Consider the following 24,351-nt stretch of genomic DNA (forward strand, 5'->3'; position numbering starts at 1 on the left):
TTATTCTAAAGAGACATATAAAAAATATTCCCAGATGTTTTTTGGAAAAAGAAAATTGCCCTCAGCAAACCATACCCATGCATCACTTTGGAATGTGCACACAGACACTCATACAGCGTACTTCAGCAATTCAGTAAAAAACACTTCAAACCCATTTCCTTTACATATGTATCTAGTATTCTAGAGTGAATGTGTGTGTGTGTGTGTGTGTGTGTGTGTGTGTGTGTGTGTGTGTGTCTGAGTGTGTGTGTACACCTGCATGTACAGTAAGAGAAATAAGTGTGTATCTGGATCACTGAATCCTAATGTGTGTGCTGTATGCTAAGGGGAATTCAGGGCCATTCTTTAGAGTGCAATTACCTCCATGTCTGCTGTAGCATCATGTCAGGTACTTAAAACCTAAAGAACACTTTTTATGGTTGGATCTAAATTGTCTTTGATAGCTCAGTGTTATAAAAGGAAGCCATTATTGTTGAGATCCACAAGCATTTCACTCATATAAACTGCCTGCCAATTGAGAACTGTGTTCAGGCAAAATGTAGCATGACAAAGTGTTCTATCAGGATTCAGGAATCACTTTACTGCAAAGACCTGTGCTTCTCCACCCATAACTAGGAATGTTTCTTTCTTTCTTTTGTAACCCAAATCTTGTTCCCCATAAATGATTGTTTGGTCTCTGGAAATCTAATAATACTGCCTTAAAATGCAAAATGTATCAAATCAATGTATGAGATACAACTACAAATAGACTGCATGATGGAGGCATACTACAAATAGTAGTGGTGCAGTGGAAAGTAAGTACGTTTAGGTGGATGGGTATATAGCACATTTGCCTTTAGTTGCAAGGTATAGCTGCAGGATTTAGCCACAGTACAGCATTTACCGGCTTAAAACTGTTTTAATCATTTTTTTAACTGGCGAAGGTCAGAATTCTAGCAGCATTTCTAGCACTAAAGAGGAGCAATTGAATTGTGAAATCCAAAACATTTGAGTCTATTATCATGCTGCTTGTCTGCCTTTGGAAGTAGTTGTGGCCTTCAGCAGGTTGATCAAGAACTTAATTTAAGCATTACATCTAGTTTTTGTTTTTCTAAGACTTTCAGTGATCAAGTCCAGCCAAAAAGGAGGCCTTGACAACAAAGTTGTTCTCGATAATACAACAAGTTGCTAGAGTTTTTCATATTCACTATGACTCATAGAGTAGAAGGTGAAATTATCCAAAAACCCCACTTCTTTAAGATCTATGCCATGAGATTAGAGGTAGAGATGTTCTTTCCCAATTACATGATCTTAGTTGGAGCTGTTAATTAGTAATATTATTAAGTGTAAATTGGCAAATGTTTTTGGAATAATGAGGAATTAGGAACCAACCAAGTGACCAACTGAGCAAGGAACTGTGTCACTGGCATTGACATGAATGTATGAGGACTGAATTCTGATTTTATGTGTTGTTATTCATGGAAATAGTGAGGAGCTTTGTCTGTACCCAAAGTCCAAGTACAGACGCTGAAGCCCAAATCACATTACTACAGTATGACAAAGTAGTGGTGCATCAAACAGTTAAGAAGCTTAAGTATGGTGAAACAACCATAACAAGAACAAAAACCAGACTGCATGTAAGACAGGTTAAGCTTGGGAATGATTGGTCAGTAACTATGACTGGAGTTCTGGCGGTAGACGACCCCGCGAATGTGTGAGAACACCAAATGCAGCGTGTTCTTGTACCAAAACAAACATAGACGGCTTCCAGCAGCTTGCACTGTTTATATGCAGTGCAATTTGTGCTGTAAAGGCCAAAAGGAATGACAAAGGTGCAGCAGTTGGGTGAGATCCTGGATGGAGAGGCGCAGACTGGTATTATTTCTCCCTTGAGCAAAATACCGCCGCAGATGTCAGTCGCAAACATCAAACATGTTTTAAAATATCTTTTTAAGAACTACTTGCAGTGACTGAAGACTCAAGATTAGAATCTTTACATATCACACACTATATGATTTTATCTGCCGACTGTCAACACCAGATGACCCAGACTGGAACAGACCGGTATAATTTGGTCCTATCAGTCGTCACGCCCAAATAATCAGCTCAACAGTCGCCTTGCCTTTACATAATGCTTTCAAGAAATTCTCTGAATTTTTGATACATAGTAAAATAGTTTACATCTAGCCCATCTCCTATCATTTGTAAACTTATTAACCATTAGCAACCATTTCATGATAAAAAAAGTTGAAATTGTGTCTAATTTGTGCTCTTGTCACCATCTCAACACTATAAATGCACACACAAATATACAAAGAGAGGTCTTTATTATTATTCACTTACCCGTGGATAGCTCTTCGTTCTCTTCCATTTTCAAAGCTAAAGGGGGATACTTGATGACATCTAAGAAATGTGATGGAAGTGATGAGATACACTGCATATCCTGAGTTGATTCATGTTCGCCAGAGATGGGGGTAGAGGCCATACAAATGGAAGAATCCTCTGTTTTTGGAGTTGACCCACAACTAAAATATGCATCTGGAGGGGACTTGTTAAATAGAGATAAACTAGATAAGATTTTTACAGGTGGACTTGGTTCCAATGGTTTTGGTGGTGGGTTTGGACTGGAAGATACAGGTGACAAAGGCAGCTGGAGATGCTTCTCTGATAGGAGAGACTCTGTGTCACAGCAGGAATGTTTGGATTGCCTTGGGGACTCCAGATTGCTTGGGGGCAATTGGGAAGGCTTCAGTGATGAGATTGGTTCTGGGAATAACTGGGGAGATTGGGGTTGTTCTGGTAATGGAGATGAGTCTGAGCCTTTTTGTAATGAGGTTGATTGGTAAACACTGGGCAATAAGGTTGACTCAGTGGAGCTTGATGGTGAGACTGTGAACGTAGACCTAAGGGAGAAGGATATGGATGGAGAAGGAGAGAAATGCTCTTCTGGAATTGGAGGTCTGGTACTAGCCAAATGAGAAACATCAGGTGGATACGGGACAGGGATCTCAGTTTGGGAATGTACTAGGGAGGGGGAGGACAAAAGTTTTAATGATCCTCTGTCAGGTTTTGATTTATGGACATTGGAAGGGCATTTGGGCTTTTGTAACATTGAGGTTGGTGTCTTGATTGATGTTTGTGAAGTCCTTGAAATCTCAGCAATGGTGCATGCAGATGGCTTACTTTTAGAGGACGATGCTGTGCAAAAGATAAGACAAACAACAACAAGGATATTAGTTGCTTTCGCAAAACAGAGGTATGAATTAGCACAACTTTCATGCATTTCTTTCACATCTATTGTAGTCAGATTCACTGTGTTCACTTGGAAGGAATCACTTCACATGGGTAGGCACTTTTAATGACATTTCGAACATCTTAAAAGGCTTAAAAGCACATTTAAAATTTGCCCTGTTTCAGTTTCCTGGGTGCTAACGCTAGCAGGAGGATAACACGGTGTAGGCAGCAACAATTGTTTTCGTTTTTCTCGCTACTGACAGCACTCCAGATTTACAAACAACAGAGCTACGTGTTGAAATCGACCGGAATTCTCCTTTAAGTTTGTCCTTGACTAAGGGCTGTGCTGCTCAATACTGATTTACCACTAACATCCAATTATGTCATTATATTTTTCATGGTGGCCAATATTTAATAGACATGATCAAATCACCTTTTTTCAACTGACCTGCATGTGTAAAAGACAACAATGTTCTAACACCTGACATGACAAAACTGGTGTCATCACAAACCACCACTGGTTCTTGGAGCTTATTTCATATGATACAGCCTTACTTACTGAAAACTGGACACGTTATACAGCCACAGTTATCTGAAGTTCTGTATTTTGCTCTGAAATTTTCAACCAAACATTTTTTACTTCTATAATAATATCTAACATTGAATCTGCTTTCTGTAAAAAACAAAAAAAAACAAAGCCTTTTTCCTTTTACTCATCCTCATAAAAAAACAAAACACAAAGCTCACATTTCATAGAGTGTTCTGCTTGTGAAGTCTGAGGCTCAGATAGATGGAGCTTTTGAGCTGCTTTAGGTTGTGCTGGTGCTCGAGACTGCCTGGATGGTTGTGCTGAACTGAGCTGAGAAGAGTAGCTGACTCTTGAGGCCCCACTGCTGATTAATCCCACTTGGGGCACAAGTGTTAGCTTACTGAGGACCTGCTGAACAGAGGGAACCCTGTGTGGGAAATCAAAAGGCTTTGTGTGAGAGAGAGTCCATATACACCTCCTTATGGCTACACATGAGTTTTTCCTGGCACTCGACATTGTTCTACTTGAAAATACTAGCAACCTTTTGAAAGAATTAACAGATTTTCTTTAATAAGAAAATTCCTTATTAAACACTGACAGAATTGTAATGCATGCTAGTAATGTTGAGATGTTTACGCCCCAATCTTTGACTATTGACACCAACCTCCACAACACTGCTCTTTCTATTGTGTCAGGATGTCCATGCCCATATGTATCATATCATATATTAAGAGGTGACTGGATGTGATGATAATTCTCTTTTTTTATTTTGTCTCAAAAGGAATAAAAAAGCTAATTTAATCAAGTGGACACCCACTGTTCATATGATTGTTTACCAATTCCCTTGTCTGTAGATGAAAAGCCTTGTTCTCTCCTACAGTCTATGTATTAGACAGACGTAGCCAGTTAAGATTTTTCACACAGGTCAGTGTGAATATGCTAGGCACCTGTGAGGTCACAGTAGAAATTTTTTTTTTTAAACTTTGGCTCACTTTCTGTTGTTGTCTGTCCTCTGTTCAGCAACAAAAATCCCATCTTTGTCTCTCTGTAGAAAACAAAAGACAACAGCGTTGTCACAGAAGTGAATCAGACAAAGAGAGAAATGGAAAGAAAGAATATGGAGGTCGTCTGTGAGCTTTGTGTGCAGGTTTGTGTCTACTCCCACATTTGCCCTGTTTAGATCCACTGTGTTCAGTGTGTGTTCATGTAGGTAAAACACGTTTGCTAAAATGAAAAGCTTCAGTCATTCTCACCTCATCCAGGACTTCTATGACGAGGCACGGTTCAGGTGAAGTAATCTGAGGCTCAGTCCTGCCCCTGCTGACAGGGACAGCAAACAATGACGCACAGTAGCGACGAAAATCCTCCTCCTGAGCTATAAACACACACACACACACACACACACACACACACACACACAGACACACACACACAAAATCAAGACAGGGCAAGAGGGAGTTGCAACGTTAGGGATGACGTAAGGTTAGGGCTGCTTTTTTTAGCTATTTTAAGAATACATAGCCACAGAAACTATTGATTCATTTTCTCTTTCATGCTAAAATGATCATTGATTCAAGAAATCATTCAACGGTTGCAATGACAGTAGAATTTATACTGTAATTAAACATGCATACTGGCCAATGTATCACTCACAGCTCAAATCTACAATCCTTACAGCTTTCTGTTTGCCCCTCAGGTCAACACTCAACTTTCGGCATCCAGCCAACTTATCTATCAAGCTTTGCTATGCTTTGGCAGCAATGAAGGTGACTCAGTGCAAACTTGAATGACAACAGATGGACAGCTAAAAGCTAAACAAGAGAATCAATTTAAACTTGTTTTTATCACAGATCAGTTAATAACATATAAAAATATTCACAATAACAAATATTCATAACACGATTTGAGTTGAATTATACTTTCATCAAAGTTTTTTTTAAAACATTTTTTGTCAATTCTTCACTCACACATCCACCTCCATGCTTCAGGTTTAAATCACCTCAACTGTCAGAGAGACACTTCACTGTCACTTTTAATAAAAAAAATGGCCAGGCAATTAGAGCTGGTTAATGTGATGGATTACAATGACATAAACCAAGTAAAGAAATTGTAACATACAAACTCAAAATGCCAGTGGACATGCCGGACCCTTGATACCAATATGGACATTTTCTTGTCTTCCACCCTCTTCCTCTGGGAATCAGAGGTAGGGGTCATAGAGAGCTACACAATTGGGTCTGTATTCATTTATTATCTTGTTTCAGTTGAAAGGTGCTGCTGACACAGGAGGGGATAAACAGTGGTTTCTCTTCTGATGACAAAACTCCGCTGCACAAAAGACAGCACAGGGCTCGACATTAAGGCTTGTCCGCTTGTCCGGGACAAGTGGATTTTTTGTAGGGCAAGTGGAAGAGAAATGTACTTGTCCCACTGGACAAGTTAAAACTCAAACAAACTAAAATGCCATTTTAGTTCACGTCATGTGCCACTCATTACGTCTATGTTACCGATTTGAAACAATAATTTCTTTCCCCGCAATCCCGGTCAGCGGACCGCTAACGTTAGACCCAGCCCGCTGTTCAGCTCGTTCTCTGTAAGCAATGCAGCATGAAAGCACGGTGAACCTGCCGGTGTTAGTTAGCTAACGTTAGCTTGCTAACTAACTCCGCCTTAACGTTACCTCCTCGTAACATCGTTGACAGAAAAGGAGAGACCCGGTGCTAATACGGCACCGGTGCCTTAACGACCGTTGTCTACCGGACCGAATTGCAACGCGGTGCCACTGAAATGCCTGCGCTTCTCTCGGATGCTCCGAAAACGGACGGTAGAGGCAACCTAAACATCGCTGCATGTTACGCTAGTTAACACTACACTCAACAGCAAGTAACGTTAGCCTATCGTTAGCTAGCAGCTGGAGTAAACAGTTAAAATGCTGAAAGCTAAATTGTGTAAAAGTGTGTCTGTATTTCACTGAAGAGGAACATATGACAGTGTGCCGCTGCTGTTGTCGGAAAAACACAGATGTTGCGTTCACTTGAAATTCGCCCCACCAGCGTCGTGCTGCATTCAAAGTTGTTGTAAAATACCCTTTTTCCTATCCAGTGGTTGTTTTTGTCGTTTAACAGGAACTTACTGGTGAAATAAGTTATTTTTTATAAGTTATTGTTGTTACATTTTTAATAAATCATTTGATTTTTCCTTAGCAATAAACAAGCCGTTCTATAATGTCGTTTTTTTTTGCTCCTTTTTGAACAAAAATAATAAATAAAATATGCAGATTAAATATCAGGTAATAATCAACTGTAAAGTAGCTACACCTTTCTAAAAGGATCCTTTCGGTAAATCAGCCTCTGCCGGGTAGAAATTTGTGAAATTGTATAAAAAAAGTTAACACCAACATTTAGTGGCAAATTCCATTGTTATGTCTACAAAATTATTTTAGATATAGTAGAAGTTCAAGTCACCACTACCTCTGGTCAAAATAATGATTTAGTATCTCAGAATATAAACTAAGAATCTCAAAGTAATGAGAAAATGTCAAATATTGACTTAGAATCTCAATATATTGGCTTAGTATCTCAATATATTAATTTATCTCAAAATATTGACTTAGTATCTCAATATTGACTTAATATCTCACTATATTGTTCAGTATCTCAATATATTGATTTATCTCAATATATTGGCTTAGTATCTCAATATATTAATTTATCTCAAAATATTGACTTAGTATCTCAATATTGACTTAATATCTCACTATATTGTTCAGTATCTCAATATATTGATTTATCTCAAAATATTGACTTAGTATCTAAATATATTGACTTATCTCAAAATATTGACTTAGTATCTCAATATATTGACTTAATATCTCACTATTTTGATTTAACTCAAAATATTGACTTAGTATCTCAATATATTGACTTAGTAACTCAGAATATTGACAAAGAATCTCAAACCAATAAGAACATTTAAAATATTGACTTACAATCTCAATATATTGACTCAATATCTCAAAGTATCGACTTAGTATCTCAATATATTGACTAAGTAACTTAGAATATTGACTAGGAATCTGAAAGTAATGACAAACTTTAAAATATTGAATTAGAATCTCAATATATTAACTTCTGCACACCGGCGTGCAACATATTACTTTGTATTATGGAGTCTGGAGATCCTTTTTTCTTGGTGAAGGGGAAATCTATTGTTGGGGCACGTTTGTTTCTACTGTTTCAACAGAATTGTATTAATGTTGATAGTGTTTGGATGCTTTCAATGGTTTGTTCAAATTCTGCATTAGCAAAACACAATTTTTTTTATAAAATGATGAATCTTTACCCGGACAAGTGACTTTTATGCATGGACAAGTGAAACGTAAATGTACTTGTGCCTCAAAAAGTTAATGTCAAGCCCTACAGCAGACATGTGGTAATCTACAGCACTTGTATGCCTACATGATTATCTACAGATAAGTTCAACTCACATGGTAATTTAAGAAGTGATACATATGTTAGGCACATAACACATATTCAACACTTAAAATATTATTTACTATACTTCACAATTTATAGTTAATTTGTTGTGACAATAAAAATAACACAATGTATGTTGAAATCTCATTTTCTTTGCCTTGAGCTGTAAATTGTTCAGTCTGTGTCTTTCTGTCGTACTGCAAGTTACCTGTCTGTGCCACCTCCCTCTCTCTCTCATACTAACAATCCTTCTATCACATCACCACATGGGTCTGACAGCTCAGGAAAATGAGAATTTAAAACAAGAGAGAGCTCCCCACATGATGCCGGAAAACAGCTTTTATTATTCATGGGCACACTCATAGCCCACCCTTTCATATTCAGAGACAGGAGAGGAGGAGAAACTCGGCAACCTGTTGTAATTGGCATACGTTGGCAAAGTTTGAAGCAGGTGGAAGGAATAGTTTATCAGCTGCTAAACAGCTCTATATTTCCCAAAGACATCGCTGTCTTCCTCACATCTGCATATCACTGAAACAATGGAATGTCAATTATTAAACTGTGAGCAGAGAAATTAAATTCATGATGTGAATAACTGTGGTTTTAGTAGACAAGGATCAGTCTATTTAAGAGCTTGAGTAAAATAACCACTTTAACTACGAATAGTTTGAGAAAGCCACAGAGATGCGATGGAACAAGAAGTTGCCTAAGATAAGTGCACATCTGCCTGTTTGTCTTTATGTTAGGAAGTGTGGCGTAGGAAGATTCCTGGTATACTTATATTTGTTTGATATATATTTTGATACAACCCTTCATGCCCTTGAAAAAGTATGACAAAAGTGTACCATACTCAGATTCACGAAACAAATTGTCAAAGGTCTGGGTGAACGTTGGGTTAATGAGAATTTTGCAACTAAGAATACTGGGTCATGCAATTGAAAAGGTTAAGAACTCCTCCTTTGGGGAGCTCCTCCAAAAGAGCATTTTTCCCAAAATAAAACTATGTAACCACTTGCAACAAATGGTCTAATCCTCTGAAGTTAATGTCTCCGACTGAACTTAAAGCCTTCAGCCTCATAAAGTCCAAGATCTGACGGAAACATTCTGGTCGCTAATAGCTTTCTTACTATTTATCTAGAGGTTATTCTTGAATTTCATGTCTGTGTCTTGTGAAAAACAAGTAAATGTTGTGTAATCAAGTCCTTTGTCACACTGGTAGCTTAAAGCTTATTTAAAGAATCAACCAGAATTCAGGAAGCAAGAGAGTGATTAGTATGTTTTGAATGGGATTTATAAAAGTGCAACCCATGGTTGAATGGCAGGCATTATTAAATATGCTGGGAAAGTGAGAGAAAGAAGTGAGAAAAGTACAAAGCTGTCTATCTGTAAAAGTTGTAATAGTTAGGAGACAGGAGCAGTTTCAAACTGTATAGTTACTTTTTAGACTGTTGTTAAGGCATCACTGATTCATTAGACCAGACACAGTTTAGAGCTGCAAGAGATATAGTTAACTCATAATATGTACCCTAGTCCTTTAAGAACACTCCAGTTACTAAATAATATTAGTCAAAACTATGCACCTTACTGTGTCAAATTTGGGTGGTTTCCTTGTCAAATATTAAACATTTCTATGGGGAGCACAGGGAACCATTTTGACCTCAAAGACTTTGAAAAAAAACAACTATTTGAGATAGACAGCTATGAGAAAAGGGGCAAGCAAGGACTTGCAGATCCTGACAAGGTCGGGATTGGAGTGAATGTTGATTGATGTGATGAGAGGCAGTTGACAGCCCCAGGGTCCAGAGGTTTGGAAGGGGAGAGATAACCGTGGTCTACCCGTCTCCTGACAGCCTCGGCTGGGGGCCAGACAGCCAGGACACTCCCCTGACTGATGAGCTCCAGGCCCTGAGCTTCAGACTACAGGCCAACCCCCAACCCCTCTCCATGCCCCATTCCTTACCCAGGCAGAGTGCAACCTGTCAGGCATGAGCCACCTCTATCGGCCCTCTGCCCACACAATCACAGCCAGTGATTACCCGTCAGACCGCCTCGGATGGATGGGCAGGCACTGATACGTCTGACCCGCTGAGAAGGAGAGATTTTTTACTTTTGCTATTGTGTGTTTGTATATGTGTGTCTGATGTGTGTGTGTGTGTGTGTGTGTGTGTGTGTGTGTGTGTGTGTGTGCAAGTCATCTGTCAAACTACTTTGTCCGTAGCGGCTTCTTTGGACTAAGAGCCTGTTCCGGTATGTATATCAGAAAGGAGGCATGTACAGCAAGAGCACACAACACGTCAAAAGGTGCGAATGGCTAACAGTGTGTGTGTGTGTGTGTGTGTGTGTGTGTGTGTGTGTGTGTGTGTGTGTGTGTGTGTGTGTGTGTGTGTATGTCTCACACATGTTTTACCTGTTAGGCTGCTTGCAGTCTTCTCCCCAGTGTTTGTGTTAGGTAGTGATTTTAAATCCGTACCGAAGGCCAACGATGGACGATAGGTTTCGATTGGTGTTCTGGAAACATAAAATGATAAATATACATGAATATGGAATAAAACATAAACCATACACTCTAGGCCTGACCCCAAACAAAACAATAATATTGATTGAGTAACAATTGTCTTATTTTCCTCTTTTCAGTCCCATGCTCTCTTTCTTTAACTCTCTTATCCTGAAACCTGGATGGCTGAATGGATAGGTGGATGTATTGATGTTTGCATGGATGCTTTTTAGTTTTGTTCTCTTGTCAAATCATTCAGCTGTAGCCCCACCCAAACAGTCCTTCACGTTGGCTCCCTTTATGTTTTTCTCTGTCTTTTTAATGTATTCAGAGGCTCTTGTTTAATCCTGTACCTCACATCCCTTTTTCTGACTATCACTATTTGTTTTACTTACAGTACTTGCTACATGCAGTAGCCTCACTAGCCTTAGGCCGGCCACACACTGGCTGTGTGGCGTGAGCATGTCAGCTGCGTGGCGTGTCCTTTTTTTTATTTCGGCTCCCATGTTAACAGGTTAGAGCTTGCACACTGCCTGCATAACACGCACGAAAACGCGTGCATGCTAGAAATAGGACCAACGCCTATTTTTCACGCAACACGCAAGCGTGTTGGAAGCGTTTCCAGGTAAAATAGAATACAAAAAGATGTTTATATGTCATAAATGACTCTTGCGCTCCAATGCAAATCTAAAATGGGTTGGTATGAAGTAGCTAGGTGTGGTTTGGGCGTAACGTGAAAATAACCAATCAGAGCATCATCTCACATTCCCTTTAAGAGCAGGCGCGCTTGTTCCATGGCGGATTGCTATTATGACAGTGGATTTGCCTGGCGCACGCCAGCGGGAGTTGTCCGGGATGCAGTAAAGTAATAAATGCCCGTCTTGACCGGGTGGCGATGTTGCTGCGGCCTCTCGGGCGCATCTCCTCAAGTCTGGAGAGGATTGCTGCATCCATGGAGCTTGGGCCTCCAAACGCACCACCTGCTCCTGTTGTGCCCCTTCCTCCTCCCCCCACTCCATCTCCGTCCACCCGCTCCACCAGGAGCACATCGCGCATTGCCACTCCCGGACCCTCAAGTGTCCAATCCCGCCATAGTTCAACATCACGTCTCCTTAAGTCCTCTAATATTTCCTCATTTATGTCATCAACACATCCATGATTTATGGAAATGTTGTGTAAAACACAACAAGCCACTAAGAATGCTGAGACTTTTTGAGGACTGTACTGTAAAGTGCCTCCTGACCTATCCAAACACCTGAAGCGCATTTTCAGTCATATTTTTTTTTGTAATTATGTATGGTTTGCAAAAATGGGAATTGCAACGTCCATGTAGATGAGAGAAGCAAAGCGTATGCGCGTTGTGCGCACGCTACATTATGGCCAAGCATGCGGCCCTAAAATAGCATCTGAATAACGCGCTACTGACTTTAGACCAGGTTTTTCCTGGTCAGTGGTGGAATTGTTTTCTGAAACTGCAAAATAGCACCAGGGAACGTTTGCGCCTGAACACACCTCCTAATTTCGCTGAACCGCCCCCGGGAGCGCAAATACAATCCCTAATTTACCGACGTACGTCTGTGGAGGGAAAAGTCCGTTGTGCGTCGGGTGCAAAATAGGAATCATACATGCATCGGTGTACAAAGGCTGAGAGTGCAAGATAGGGCCCTTAGGCTTTTGCCAGAGCCCAGGAAAAAGAAGCATATTGCTTTTTTGGGGTCTTGCATTTTTTACCTCCCTTTGGAGATACATGTTTGATAAAGAGATCTTCAACCAATTGAACCTGGTTTACAAATCCACAAAGGCAAAAAAACAACACTGGTGAAGTGTTCTTGAGAAGTATTTTGAATCCCTACCAAATTAGCCTGCACCCTGTAAGAGAAGTGCTTCCCTACAGTAATTAATACAGCGGCAAATTATTAATAAGTCTCTCTAAAAAATGAGCAAATGAGATACAGTATAACTGCAATGCAATTGAATGCAATTTGCATGCAACTGAGTGAATGGGAGGCAACGCTGAGTGATGTATAAGACCTGCTCTCTCAGCTTGTCAATTATATTTATGATACTTCATCAGAAACAATACTTCATTTTGGTTTAAGCATTTTTTAAAGATCTCTTCTCCACAATAAAGCAAAGTTAAAGCAAGAGGGATTTTGACAGCAATGAGCCCTTCAATAGGACCATTATTAGTGCTATATTTACTTTGTGGACAGTGGCTTAGCTCAATCAAATTTGACATTTGTACCAAAAGTGCTTTATGGAAGCCTCAACATCTTTGGTGATATTTCATCCATTACTCTAACTAGCTAAGCTTCCATTTCTGTACTTGAAGGTAAAACTTTAGCTCTAAGTAAAGTAACTGTATGGCACAGGTCAAATTAGGTGCTTCAGACCAGTCTTTTACTATAAAACACAATTAACAGTTTATAGTCAAATATAAATAAAAATAAAAGATCTCGGTGGAGAAACAATGTAAAGAAAACAATAGACGTTTTGACATTTTTGTTGATAGAGTTGTATCGTGACATTCTGAAATCTACTGTGTATGCTCAAGCATAACAACGAGAGTTCTTTTCAAGCTAATAACCTAATGGCTCTGCCCTTATTCCTTTCATACACAGACTTGGAACAATATCATCAGCCCACTGGAGTTGTGTGAATAAGCCAATAATGGCTCTATGGCTTGTGTTATGGGCAGGCAGGTTACTATGTCTTGTTGTGTAACAGTGTGACTCCCATGTAAGTTATTTTTTACTTTGAGAAAGCCTTGTAGATGACCTTTACTTTAAAGCAATCACAAGTAACCACATGTCTTTTTCCTTGGATAAAAAAATAACAAAAATCACATTGGACCAGATTTAAGTTGCAAATTTGGTATTACACGTAGGATGCAGTCAGGTAAGGTCTTACAGACGTAGCTCTAGGCCAGTTCAGATCTCAGTTATATGCCTGTTCAGACTTTTATTCCAGGGTTCAGTGCCTTGATCACAGATACTTTGTTGCTGACAGTTGATGGAAGGGCTAGCATTCACTTAGCCCACCAACACTGCCCAGCCAGCTCAGGAAATCAGATTGATGCCCCCCTGGTTACAAGCTTGCTTTCTGTAACTTGCACGCCACCCACAAATCTAACAAGGTGATAGAATTTATGCCTCTAATATAGCTGAGCACTTTTAGCAAATTCTTTTAAACTCCTTCCTCCCCCACGCTCCCTCCTCCTTTCACTCTCTTTCCCATTATTTTAGAGACTTGTTAAAATTCATCCTCCCACTCTTTCTTTCTGCCAGCCAGCTAGTCTTTCTGTCTCTCCATTAAGCTCTGCCACCATCACCACTGCAGGCTTATTGCACTCTAGATTGTCTCTCTAGTTTATTCCAGAGTTAAAGGCTGCTAAAGCTGGGGACTTAAAACATTCCAGCTCAAGCAGTCAGCAGGCCTAAAACTACAGTCTGCTCTCCTCTCCTCTGGCCTGCTCTCCAGTGGGCTACTCAGCCCAAAAGGAGCCGCTTAAATAAAGGGCTGTAATGATGGGACCTGCTGAAGCCAGGCCCTCAGGCAGTCTACTGCACAATAAGTGCTGAGAAACTCCTATTACACTGGTGGCTTATGTAGGCTGATTACAGAGAGGCAGGAGATGCAGGAGAGGCATGTGTGGTGGCAAGAGAGGTGTGTGTGATGTGAAAACTGTGTGGGCACATGTGGATGTATTTGTGTCCTCAGTAATGGAAATGGCAACAAAAAGAAGGTGTGCGTGATGTGAGAAGTAGAGCTTGTTGTGTAAACTGTGTGTGTGCATGTGTACTGCAATGGTCTAATGTTCATGGGCACATGTAGACATGATGGTGAGAGAGAGAGAGAGAGAAAGAGAGAGGGGGAGAGAGAGAAAGAGAGAGGGGGAGAGAGAGAGCGTGCAGCGTTGGTCGAGCGAGCTAGAAGGGCGTGACACCTGCACGCTGCAAAAGAAAAAGAAAAGATAAAATATAAGCAGGGTCTCCGCAGATACAGAGACCACACACTTCTAGCAGGTCATAAGTGATGATTGAGAGGAATAACTTTTGTATTAGTCTATACATTGTTTTTAGTAAAATCCTGCATTATATACACATCACTCAGCCATTCTCTATAGTACTCAATGAACTTTAACCTGACTAATCATAGATACAGTAAGTTTATAACATATAAGCCCTCTAAGAAAAAGTAGTCCATACTAGAATACTTGGAAATCATCCAATTTTTTGAAGAAGCAATTGCAAGGGCTTAGAAACATCAGTTGGCACTAGGAAGGGAACATGAAGAAATCAAGGTAATGGAACAGCAGAGAGGCACTGAGGAGTTGTTTATTATATTGCTTGAAGTTGAAAGAAAGCCCACTAGCACAACTAACTTTCGAGTTTTGAGTTTTCCTAAAAATATCTATTTATTTTGTTATTTATTCATCAGTAGACACTGCCTGAATGGATCCAATTTAGACACTTTTAGACAAGCTGTCAGTGCATACTGAGTATTCTGCATACTAAGTAATAATGGTATGTAGTATTAAGTACATGCGTAAAGTATGTAGAGCACAGCTTCGCATGGAGCACATTGCCTAAACCCCATGACAGAAGCCTCTGCTTTAGAATATGTAGTGCATTCAAATTGTTGTCTGTCTTTCTGTGTACCTGCGGTGCTTCTTGAGAAGCAATCTATCCATGTAGGTAAGGCTGTTTTCTGTGAACTCCACCCTGACAGGTACCCTCCCTTCTCCCCCTTCTCTTCCTCGTCCTTCATCTCCTCTGTCTGGAGTGAGGTCAGCCTGGGTCGCCATAGCTGACACTGATACTGGAGAAAAGTGGGGTAAGGGGTGATCACACAAAAATAAAGTTAAGGTAAGAGAGAGAGGAGGAGGAAAACACAGCCAAAAGGAAACAGGGAGTCAGACAAAGGTAGAAAAGAGAACAGAAAAACATCATACGCCAGCTTCTCAACACCTTTCTCAAAACACTCCCTTCATGAAGTGAGAAAACACCTTGTCACTGTGCCAAGAGTGTCAAAACACAAACAGACAGGAGAGAGCCCCCTGGGAATAAGAAAAAGATGTACACAATACAAAAGAAACATAGTAAGCGCATGAGAGAAAGGGAAGATAGAGGTAAGAAAGAGAAATGTTATGATTGTACTCCAGACACTCTGGCAGTCCACAGTGGCGGCTTTAAATTGGGCCTGGGTGCCATTGGCCTGACAGAAATAATTAGGGCTGGAGGGGCTAGTAGCAATTTGCAGAGCAGAGTGAAAGCAGAGAGGAGCAGAGTCTGTCCAAGCAGTAAAGCAAAGAAAATAGGAGGCCTAATAAAACACTAAAACACACAAACACCTAGACACATACACACAGAACCTGGAATAATAGCACTTTTAATACACACCCACATAAACCTAGACACAGAAACACTGTAGCACATGCGCACATTTAGAAACCCAGTATATGTGAAAAGGCATGAAAATTGCCTGACGCAGTGGAGCTTGTACACATATACGCATACACACAACTGAGGCGATTAGTGCTGTGGTGTGGAGTAGGGCCACCCTGAACACTCCTCAAATTATCTCAATATGCTACAGCCATGGATTACCCTCCTACTGCAGTAGTAAGCACTTTCTATAAGGCCTTAACAGATCAGAGCACAAACAGGGAGAGGGGGAGCAGGAAAGCTGAGGAGTAGGTGAAAATGGAATGGAAGGAGGAGAGCGGGAGAGAGGAAGAGCTAAGAAGAGAAGCATTTAGCGAGCAAAAGTAGAAAGAATATATTAAAAAACATTTCCTCAAGTATTACTGTATATATACATACAATTTTGACGTACCTGCACTTAAAGGTGAAGTCTGTGATTCTGGAGAAAGATTTTGATATTTGAACGTAAGACCACGAACGGAATAGTGTTGTGTGGTTCGGTCTGAGCCACTTAGTTGGTTTCTCATTTAAAGAGCCAGGGCTGTGCATGAACACTAGATTACACACATATGCACACAAATAACGGGCCCCTAGCGGATTGTGAGTAAATATTTGCTGCATTTGACAAAATTGCAGACTCCACCTTTCCAGTATTTTGCAACCTGGACACAATATTCCCATCCATTTGTGTGTAGGTGACTAATGTGAAGAAAAATCTTTTTGGTCCAGTATTAAGCGAGAATGCTGTAACCAGCAGCTGTGAACCGGGCTGTGATGCAACCCTTTGGGGCATTAGCAATCCGTCAATGGACACCCAGTAAAAATGCAAGTGTCCAGGTTAAAAAATACCAACATTCCTTTAACTGTTGCAATTTGTAAGGGAGACACTGTAGTTTAATTCTTACTCATATATTCATCTGATAGTTATAGGTGCTTTGTAGAATTAGCTTTTACATGTAAAACAGAGGAAAACAAATTAAATAGGATACTATTATATATTATATATACTCCACTACTTACAAAAAAAAATGGAAAGCAGAGCTTTGGCTTTAATCAAGGAAAGTTTTGCTACTTTTACTTAAAGTTCCACTAATCAATATTTGTATGCTACTACATAATTAATCAAATGACAATGGGTAATGTGAAAGTGTTCATTCACAGTGACAACACAACACAGAGTTATCACCCAACCCCCTGGTGAGAGACTGACAAGAGGGGAGAAAAGGATAGGATACTCCAATTCAACATTATACAGTTAACATGCAAATGATTTGTTCTTACTTGTAATGCATTACACTAAATTGCACAGGTTCATGATATTCTTTCTAACCAACAGGTCATCCTGTTATTTGTTACCTGGTTGCACCATAAGCCCGATCCCACACCCAACCTTATCCTGTGTGTATGTGTATGTCTGTTAGCCTGCAACCTTGTGTATGAATCACCTGGTCGGATGGGTGTCCACATTGCATCCTCACTCCTGGGTTCTCCTGCTTCATCTCTCTTCTTTCCTCTCCACTGTTTCAGAGCTTCCTGGAAAGATCTCGCAGACTCCTCCTCATTGTACTCTCCTCTAAGAAGAGAGGTGGGAAATCGCCTCTCATCCTGACCCTCTTCAATCATTTCCACCTTTTCCTCGTCTCTGTGGTCTACAGCCAACACCTGCAACAAAAAGAATATCTCTTGGTTTTAGTTAGTAATGGATGGCCAAAATATGGTTAGCTTCCCTAATGTATATGTATATCATTACTAAAGGTTAGTGCTACCATAAATCACACACATCTTGTTTTCTGATATACTAACAGAAAAACTACTTATTTGTACTGTACTTTCCCTTTGGAATGTTAATATTAATTTGTTGATAAGTGCAACATGACAGAAGGGACAGTAAATGAGATTTTGAATGCTGCAGGCACACTATTGTCTGCTGACTCTCCAGGGAAGGGCAAGGAAAAACATGCCTTTACATTTTGCACACAAGCAAGCTTGGCTGTGACCTTGGCTACACCTTTGTTGAAACACTGTTAAAAAGTGATGGGGAAATTGTATCTCTTTACATATCTATCTTCATATTAGACCTTTTAAAAAGTAGCTTGCTTGGACTAAACAAAAATTGAAATATTCTCAACGCAGTTTCTACTCACATACTCCAGAAAACATGTCAAATGGTGACTGAGCTCAAAGCCTTGTGGTTCCTAATGATGTATATTCATTTTCAGAGTAATATTAGTAGTAAAACATTTTTGAAACATTTAGCACATTACATACGTGTAACAAGTGTCACACAGAACAAGTATATAATCAGTTAGCACTCGGCAGTAGTTAGCATGTTCTCATCTCAAGCTCATGAAAATCAAAATTAAGTTAGACTCCTCTATATAAAAGATTAGAAGTAGTCTTAGAATTTTCAAATAGGAGATAGGTCATAGGAAAATTGGGTGCAATGTACACCCCTTTGTATATATATATATACTGTATATAAAGATCTCAAGAATCTTGAGCGGTATACTGTGCAGTGGGTTCATATTTTTACATATACAGCCCGTTTAAGATAATTGACAGTATTTAAACATATTAACTTCCACAGTTGTTGTAGTTTCTTCTGATGTTGGTGACGTTTTAGGTCTTGGCTCTATCTAAAGCATAGACAGTAAAATAAATGAACAAAGCGTCTCCGTAGACTTGCAACGGAGAGCAGTGAAGTCTATTAGAAGCACTTTTCCGGTGAGCGCTGAGTGTTACTGCGCAGCTTCCAACTGAGCTTGACGACGTAGATGTGACGTGAGCAACCTGTCTGAAAGTTGTAAGTCTTCTGGTAGCTGTGCCAAGAGAAATCTCAATCGTTCCCAATCTTGCAGAGAGGGAGAGCGTAGGTATATGTAAGGAGATAACATGGGCACAGGCTAATTATTGCTTCTCCTGACAATACGGTAATTTATCTACAGTGCAACAGAAAGTTGCGTGGTTATGACACAATCGTTAGCCTATTTTTATAAAAACGTCTGCTACGGGGCCATAACGTGAGATACAAGGTAATGGAGCATTTTATACATTGTCATATTTCTTTAGAAATAAATAATGGACAAATAAAGTCTTTAAACGCTTCAGATGTAAAGTTATTCGCTGTCAAAGTGACGCCAAAATGAATGGCAGTCAATGGAATGCTAACGGCGGGTGATGGCTTATTAGCATCAAAACGGCTCCATAGTAGGTACGTTTTGCGGAGGCTGGCTTACCCCCTTGATCTAAAGTCTGAATATACTGTATCAATTGAACACCAGTTTGATATATATACTGTAGTATACTGATCTTCAAAGTAACTTCTGATCCCAACTGTTTGAAATGACTGCTGTGTGAATAAGGTCAAATAAGCTCTGTGGTGTAAAGAGTCTGAAATGTCAATCTAACTGTTTTTGCAAGACCTAGACTGTTGGGGAGCATGTTTTAGTCCAAAGGTACATGCAGTTCAGAAGCCTGCCTGTAGATAAAGCCTGTGGATACAGTGTCAATTAGGGTCTGTTTGAAGGCTTTTCAATTGACACACAGGGTGCAGAGGTAAAACTCACACGGTGCAAAGGCTTGTTTGACATGTTTCTGCTGATTTGTCACAGCAAGTAAACTCTAAATAGAAAGAAGTTTTATTCACGAGTCAATAACCATTTGAAAAAAAAAATCAAACCAACTGTTGGTAAAAGCAAATTTTTTATGGAATGTCTTTTTTTTTATGTTTTTAAAGAAGTGTGGACAAAGTTGAAACTTGTAATGGCAAGATACGGCTAAACAGTAACATTTGTAATTAAAGATTCTGCACTGTTCCCTAAAATAAAGTTCTTGTTTGTTGTAAAAAAATAAAAAAAAATAATTGCATATCCATATTCTTGACTTGTGTGTACCTTTCTTGTGTTGTCATATGCTAACAACAGTAAGAAGCACAAGAAAGGCCACACACCCAGATAGCAGTGTTAATGCAACTCCCACTGCCACATCTTTTAGTAACAGTAATGACTCATCATTATTAACATGTTATTTCAACATTTTCTTTCTCTTTCATCCTTTGTCACCAAAAACTGAACACAATGCACCTTTTCATGTTCAGTTGCAGGGGAGCAAAATCAGTGAATGGGTTGACATAGTGGTCCCTACAGTGTTGTGTAATGTGGTGTTAGGAGGAGTATTTGGATGTGGTTGTGCTTGTATATTGTGTATGTATGTTCTGTTAGTACTGTATGCCTAAGTGAGTCAATGTATTTCTAAACAACTGTATTTTGTATCCTACACTCAGCCCTTGATCACATATATGTACAGCATATGTAGTGGTGTATATGACTACATATGTAACAGTATAGATTACCACCTACCTGGCTGGAATAAGGGTGCAATTGCATAGGTTTTGCCACAGCCTCTGTTCCTTTTTCTGGGCTCTGATCTCCTCTTCTAGTACCGGTAATTGCATTAGAATTGGGACTGGGATTAGGATTAGGATTAATAAAGGTACTGAGATAGGAGCTAGGGTTAATCTGTTTCTGGAAGCAGCTGACCACATCTTGAGTGCTCACATGGGTCTGTAAGTCTTTCTGTAAAAGAAGGCCATAGTATATGAGATTAGATCAACATTGTTGTTACTGAGAAAAATGGAAGCAACTGACCCATACTTACATATATTTTTTAAAATTAAAATACACAAAATAAAATAGCAGGAGAAAAAAAACAATAATTTGCATACATTGCATAAAAGCAATAGATAATACTGCATAGAAATGAAATTAGTCAGTTATTAATCAAAGCTGTGCATTTTGTGTGAGAAGAATAAAGCAACAGGAATGAGGCGGTAGCCTCTTCATCAGCACGGTTGCTATTGTCCCCACTGCCTAAAACTGTGATCAACAACAACAACAACAACAACAACAACAAAGTGTCAGAATTGTCAAACAGTAGACAAAAGAGATGACTCAGTCACAACTTTACCACAAATGTTCATAAAATTAAGTATATTACCAAGCAAGTTCTACTTCATTTACAGTAACGACATAAAGGCAATGAGATAAGGCCACTATAGATAGCTGCCATGAACCCCATTTAGTGGGTACAACCTAATCATTTTAAATGCTAATACCTACATCACTAGCATAACCTTGAAAGTCACAATGATGAACTCAATTTTATAGAGTTAATGTATGCACCTTTATTTTATGTAAATGGCACCACAAAGAGCCTGTGCAGAAATACACTGGTAATGAATGGCACATAACCAAGCTGGTACCACACTTTATATGTATATTGCCTTTACACTACATCCAATTTTAACCACAAAGTAATATGGATCTATTGAGAACTCTATCCAATAATGCATCACACCTACACCAAGCCTCCTTTACTATTTTTTTTTTTAAAACATTCATTCACACAGAATGTGATCAGATATCTCCATACTGTACTTATGGACAAGAGAAAATGGGAAGCACACTTCATGAGTGCTAATTGATTTTCTCTATTCCACAGGCTGAATTCATTATTCTGTTCCATTAATCACCACGGGCCAGTAGGGCGGCTGAGGTTAACCTGTCTGCAGACTGTTATCCTGTCCTTGATTATGTCCAACAAAAACACACAAACAAACAGGTCTTGGAGATGGGGAGGAACTGAGACACCAAGGGCTTGAGAAAGACAAAATTCAGGCTAGGCTAGGAAGCTACAGTATCCTTTTTCTCATTATATGATATACGGTATGTTATTGCTGGCCCTGTAGCACCTTCATGGAGATTACGTTTTATGCCTAGATCTAGCCCAGTTCTGCAGGACACAAGCAACCTATTGAGCAGTGGAGTTTTAGAATCACTTTAATCCTAGAAAATGAAAATGAGTCTTATGAGCCCCCTCGGCCCAGGGACCTTTGTGGTTATCTTGGTAGTTTTACCCATGTGGGTATGATACATGTCTAACAAATATGCACTAAATATGCCACATTTAAAGGAGGCCTCTTGCAGCATAAGATCAATTTACACCAGACATTTTCCCCTGCAGGACAGAAGCACAATCAAATGTTTGTCGTCTTCTGGTCGGGAGCTCTTTGTTTACGCCTATGAGGGATTCTGCATCTGTTCTAAAACAGTTGCACACATTAATAATGCCATTATGGATAGATTAATCTGTACACGGCCAATCTGGCAAATAAAGAGACTTGTTCTTGGTCTAAAATATATCTGATCTCATCAGTGATAAAAGCAAAGTATAGTTCATTCGGTGACACTCTATCCATGTGTTGAATTAGCTAATTCAGTATCTTGTGGGAGGGAACTTGCCCATGGCCATGAAATCTTTAAGAATCAAATCTGCAAACAATCCCTAAAGCCTGGGTACATTTCTTTCCTCATCTTAAGACACTCTGATGGCAAATCTTTGCATTGCAAGAGGTTTCAAACAGTGCAACTGCTAAAGCTATCTGTCTTGCCCTGTTTCTCTCTGTCTTTTTGGTCACCAGCCAACTGTGCTTATAGGTGCACATTGATGAAAACTTAAGGCCTGGGTATGCTTCAAACTAAGAGCTTGTCAGATCATCTAACACATCTAAAACCGCTTTCCTGGTGGCATAATTGGAAGGGGCTAAAATCCGACAATTATTTGTACCTTTCCAAAACATGCAATCCAACAATCATACCCACACATTTGACCACTAGCTGAGGTCCATACAGTAGGTAGCAGCAGCACACATTTATTGTAAGAAGCATTATTTGGTCGGCCTACAGTTCCTAGATACCAGTGGTGGAATGTAACTAAGTACTATTTACTCAAGTACTGTACTTTAGTACAAATTTGAGCTACTTGTACTTTACTTGAGTCTTTTCTTTTCATGCCACTTTCTACTTCAACTCTGCTACATTTCAGAGAGAAATCTTCTACTTTTTACTCCACTACATTAATCTGACAGCTTTAGTTAATACTTACTTAAGATTTTTGCACACAAAACACATGTAGTTTATAAAATACAATGTTTCATTATAAATTAAACTACCCAACAGTATAAACAAGTCCAGCTGAAATTATTAGACAATTTAACACTTAGTTGACAGAACTATTTTGATCGTTTCCAGTTTCTAAAATGGGATGGAGGATTTTTCTGCACTGAGTACTTTTAATTTTAAGTACATTTTCCTGATGATTCTTAAATACTTTTAATATTTTTTCAGTGCAGTATTTTTAATTAAAGTATCTGAATACTTCTTCCACAACTGCTAGATAAAGTGGGCCAACATTATGTTATCTGATGTTGTGGATACAAACCCATCTGAGTGTTTGGAATAATTTAATTTGAATTATTTATTACAGACCTCAGACTGGATATATAGTGCAACATCACACATTCATCATATCAACTCTCAATTGTGCACAAAAAGATTGTCTCTTCGTCAGATAATTTAGGTTTCAATTCACCAGATTGACACATGTTAGCATCAACCCCATCTAAATTGGGCAACCCCTACTATACTGTATATGTATACTGTACCAGCTCCAGAATGCTGTTCAGCAGTTGAACGAGCACCTTTAACTTGCCTTTTAAAGGGAGGCAAGGGGATAGCATGCAAGTGATTCGGGGCAGGCTTTGTGCTTTCCATGTGATCAGGGAGATTAAATTATTGTATGACTAAAAATCATCTGACATCCGAATTTTGATGCAACACAACACAACCATCTGGTACTCTGCTACACCGGTTGAGATAAATCAAATACCAAGAATGCTTTACAAACATTAATTGAAGCAGGTTTATGTGTGTGTGTGTGTGTGTGTGTGTGTGTGTGTGTGTGTGTGTGTGTGTGTGTGCATGCGTGCATGCGTGCATGTGTGTGTGTGTGTGTGTGTGTGAAACCCCAAGACAGCGTACTGCTGAAATGAATATTATTTTCTTTCTTTCTGACTCTCATTCGGTGTTTCTTCCTCCCTCATTCTTTCCAAGGCAAATGAAACAGGATTAGCAGAGAGAGAGATGCCTGCGTCAGCTGCATGAGTATAATTCTCAGTCTTTATGTCCTGCCAAAATACACACATGCATGTGACATGTGTGATTGAATAAGAGTATGCATGTGTATGTGTTTGAAACTGAGTAAGCTACCACCAATCACTGAGTGACTAAAAGCTTGGACATAGGGCTGGGTATTGTTCAACATTTTTCAATACCAATATTACCGTGACTTCGATACCAATTTTACAAAACAAAAAGA

The 24,351-nt window shown here is 39.4% G+C and overlaps 1 protein-coding gene across 5 annotated transcripts in view; it reads right to left on the bottom strand.

Annotated features, from left to right (window-relative positions):
• Nucleotides 1–24,351, bottom strand: part of zbbx (zinc finger, B-box domain containing) — a 55,139-nt gene that overhangs the window by 14,053 nt on the left and 16,735 nt on the right. For 4 of the 5 annotated variants that reach the window (XM_028574312.1, XM_028574314.1, XM_028574315.1 and 1 more), the window contains exons 8-16: nt 20,496–20,711; nt 17,583–17,799; nt 16,550–16,576; nt 15,373–15,532; nt 10,625–10,725; nt 4,996–5,117; nt 4,735–4,787; nt 3,961–4,169; nt 2,323–3,177 (exon numbers count right to left, since the gene is read on the bottom strand). In XM_028574312.1, the coding sequence (XP_028430113.1) occupies nt 2,323–3,177; nt 3,961–4,169; nt 4,735–4,787; nt 4,996–5,117; nt 10,625–10,725; nt 15,373–15,532; nt 16,550–16,576; nt 17,583–17,799; nt 20,496–20,711 (1,960 nt within the window). The remainder of the gene's footprint in view (nt 1–2,322; nt 3,178–3,960; nt 4,170–4,734; nt 4,788–4,995; nt 5,118–10,624; nt 10,726–15,372; nt 15,533–16,549; nt 16,577–17,582; nt 17,800–20,495; nt 20,712–24,351) is intronic. The other variant, XM_028574313.1, reaches the window with a different exon arrangement.

Source organism: Perca flavescens, chromosome 3 (genome assembly GCF_004354835.1).
Source record: "Perca flavescens isolate YP-PL-M2 chromosome 3, PFLA_1.0, whole genome shotgun sequence".
Lineage (NCBI taxonomy): Eukaryota > Metazoa > Chordata > Actinopteri > Perciformes > Percidae > Perca > Perca flavescens.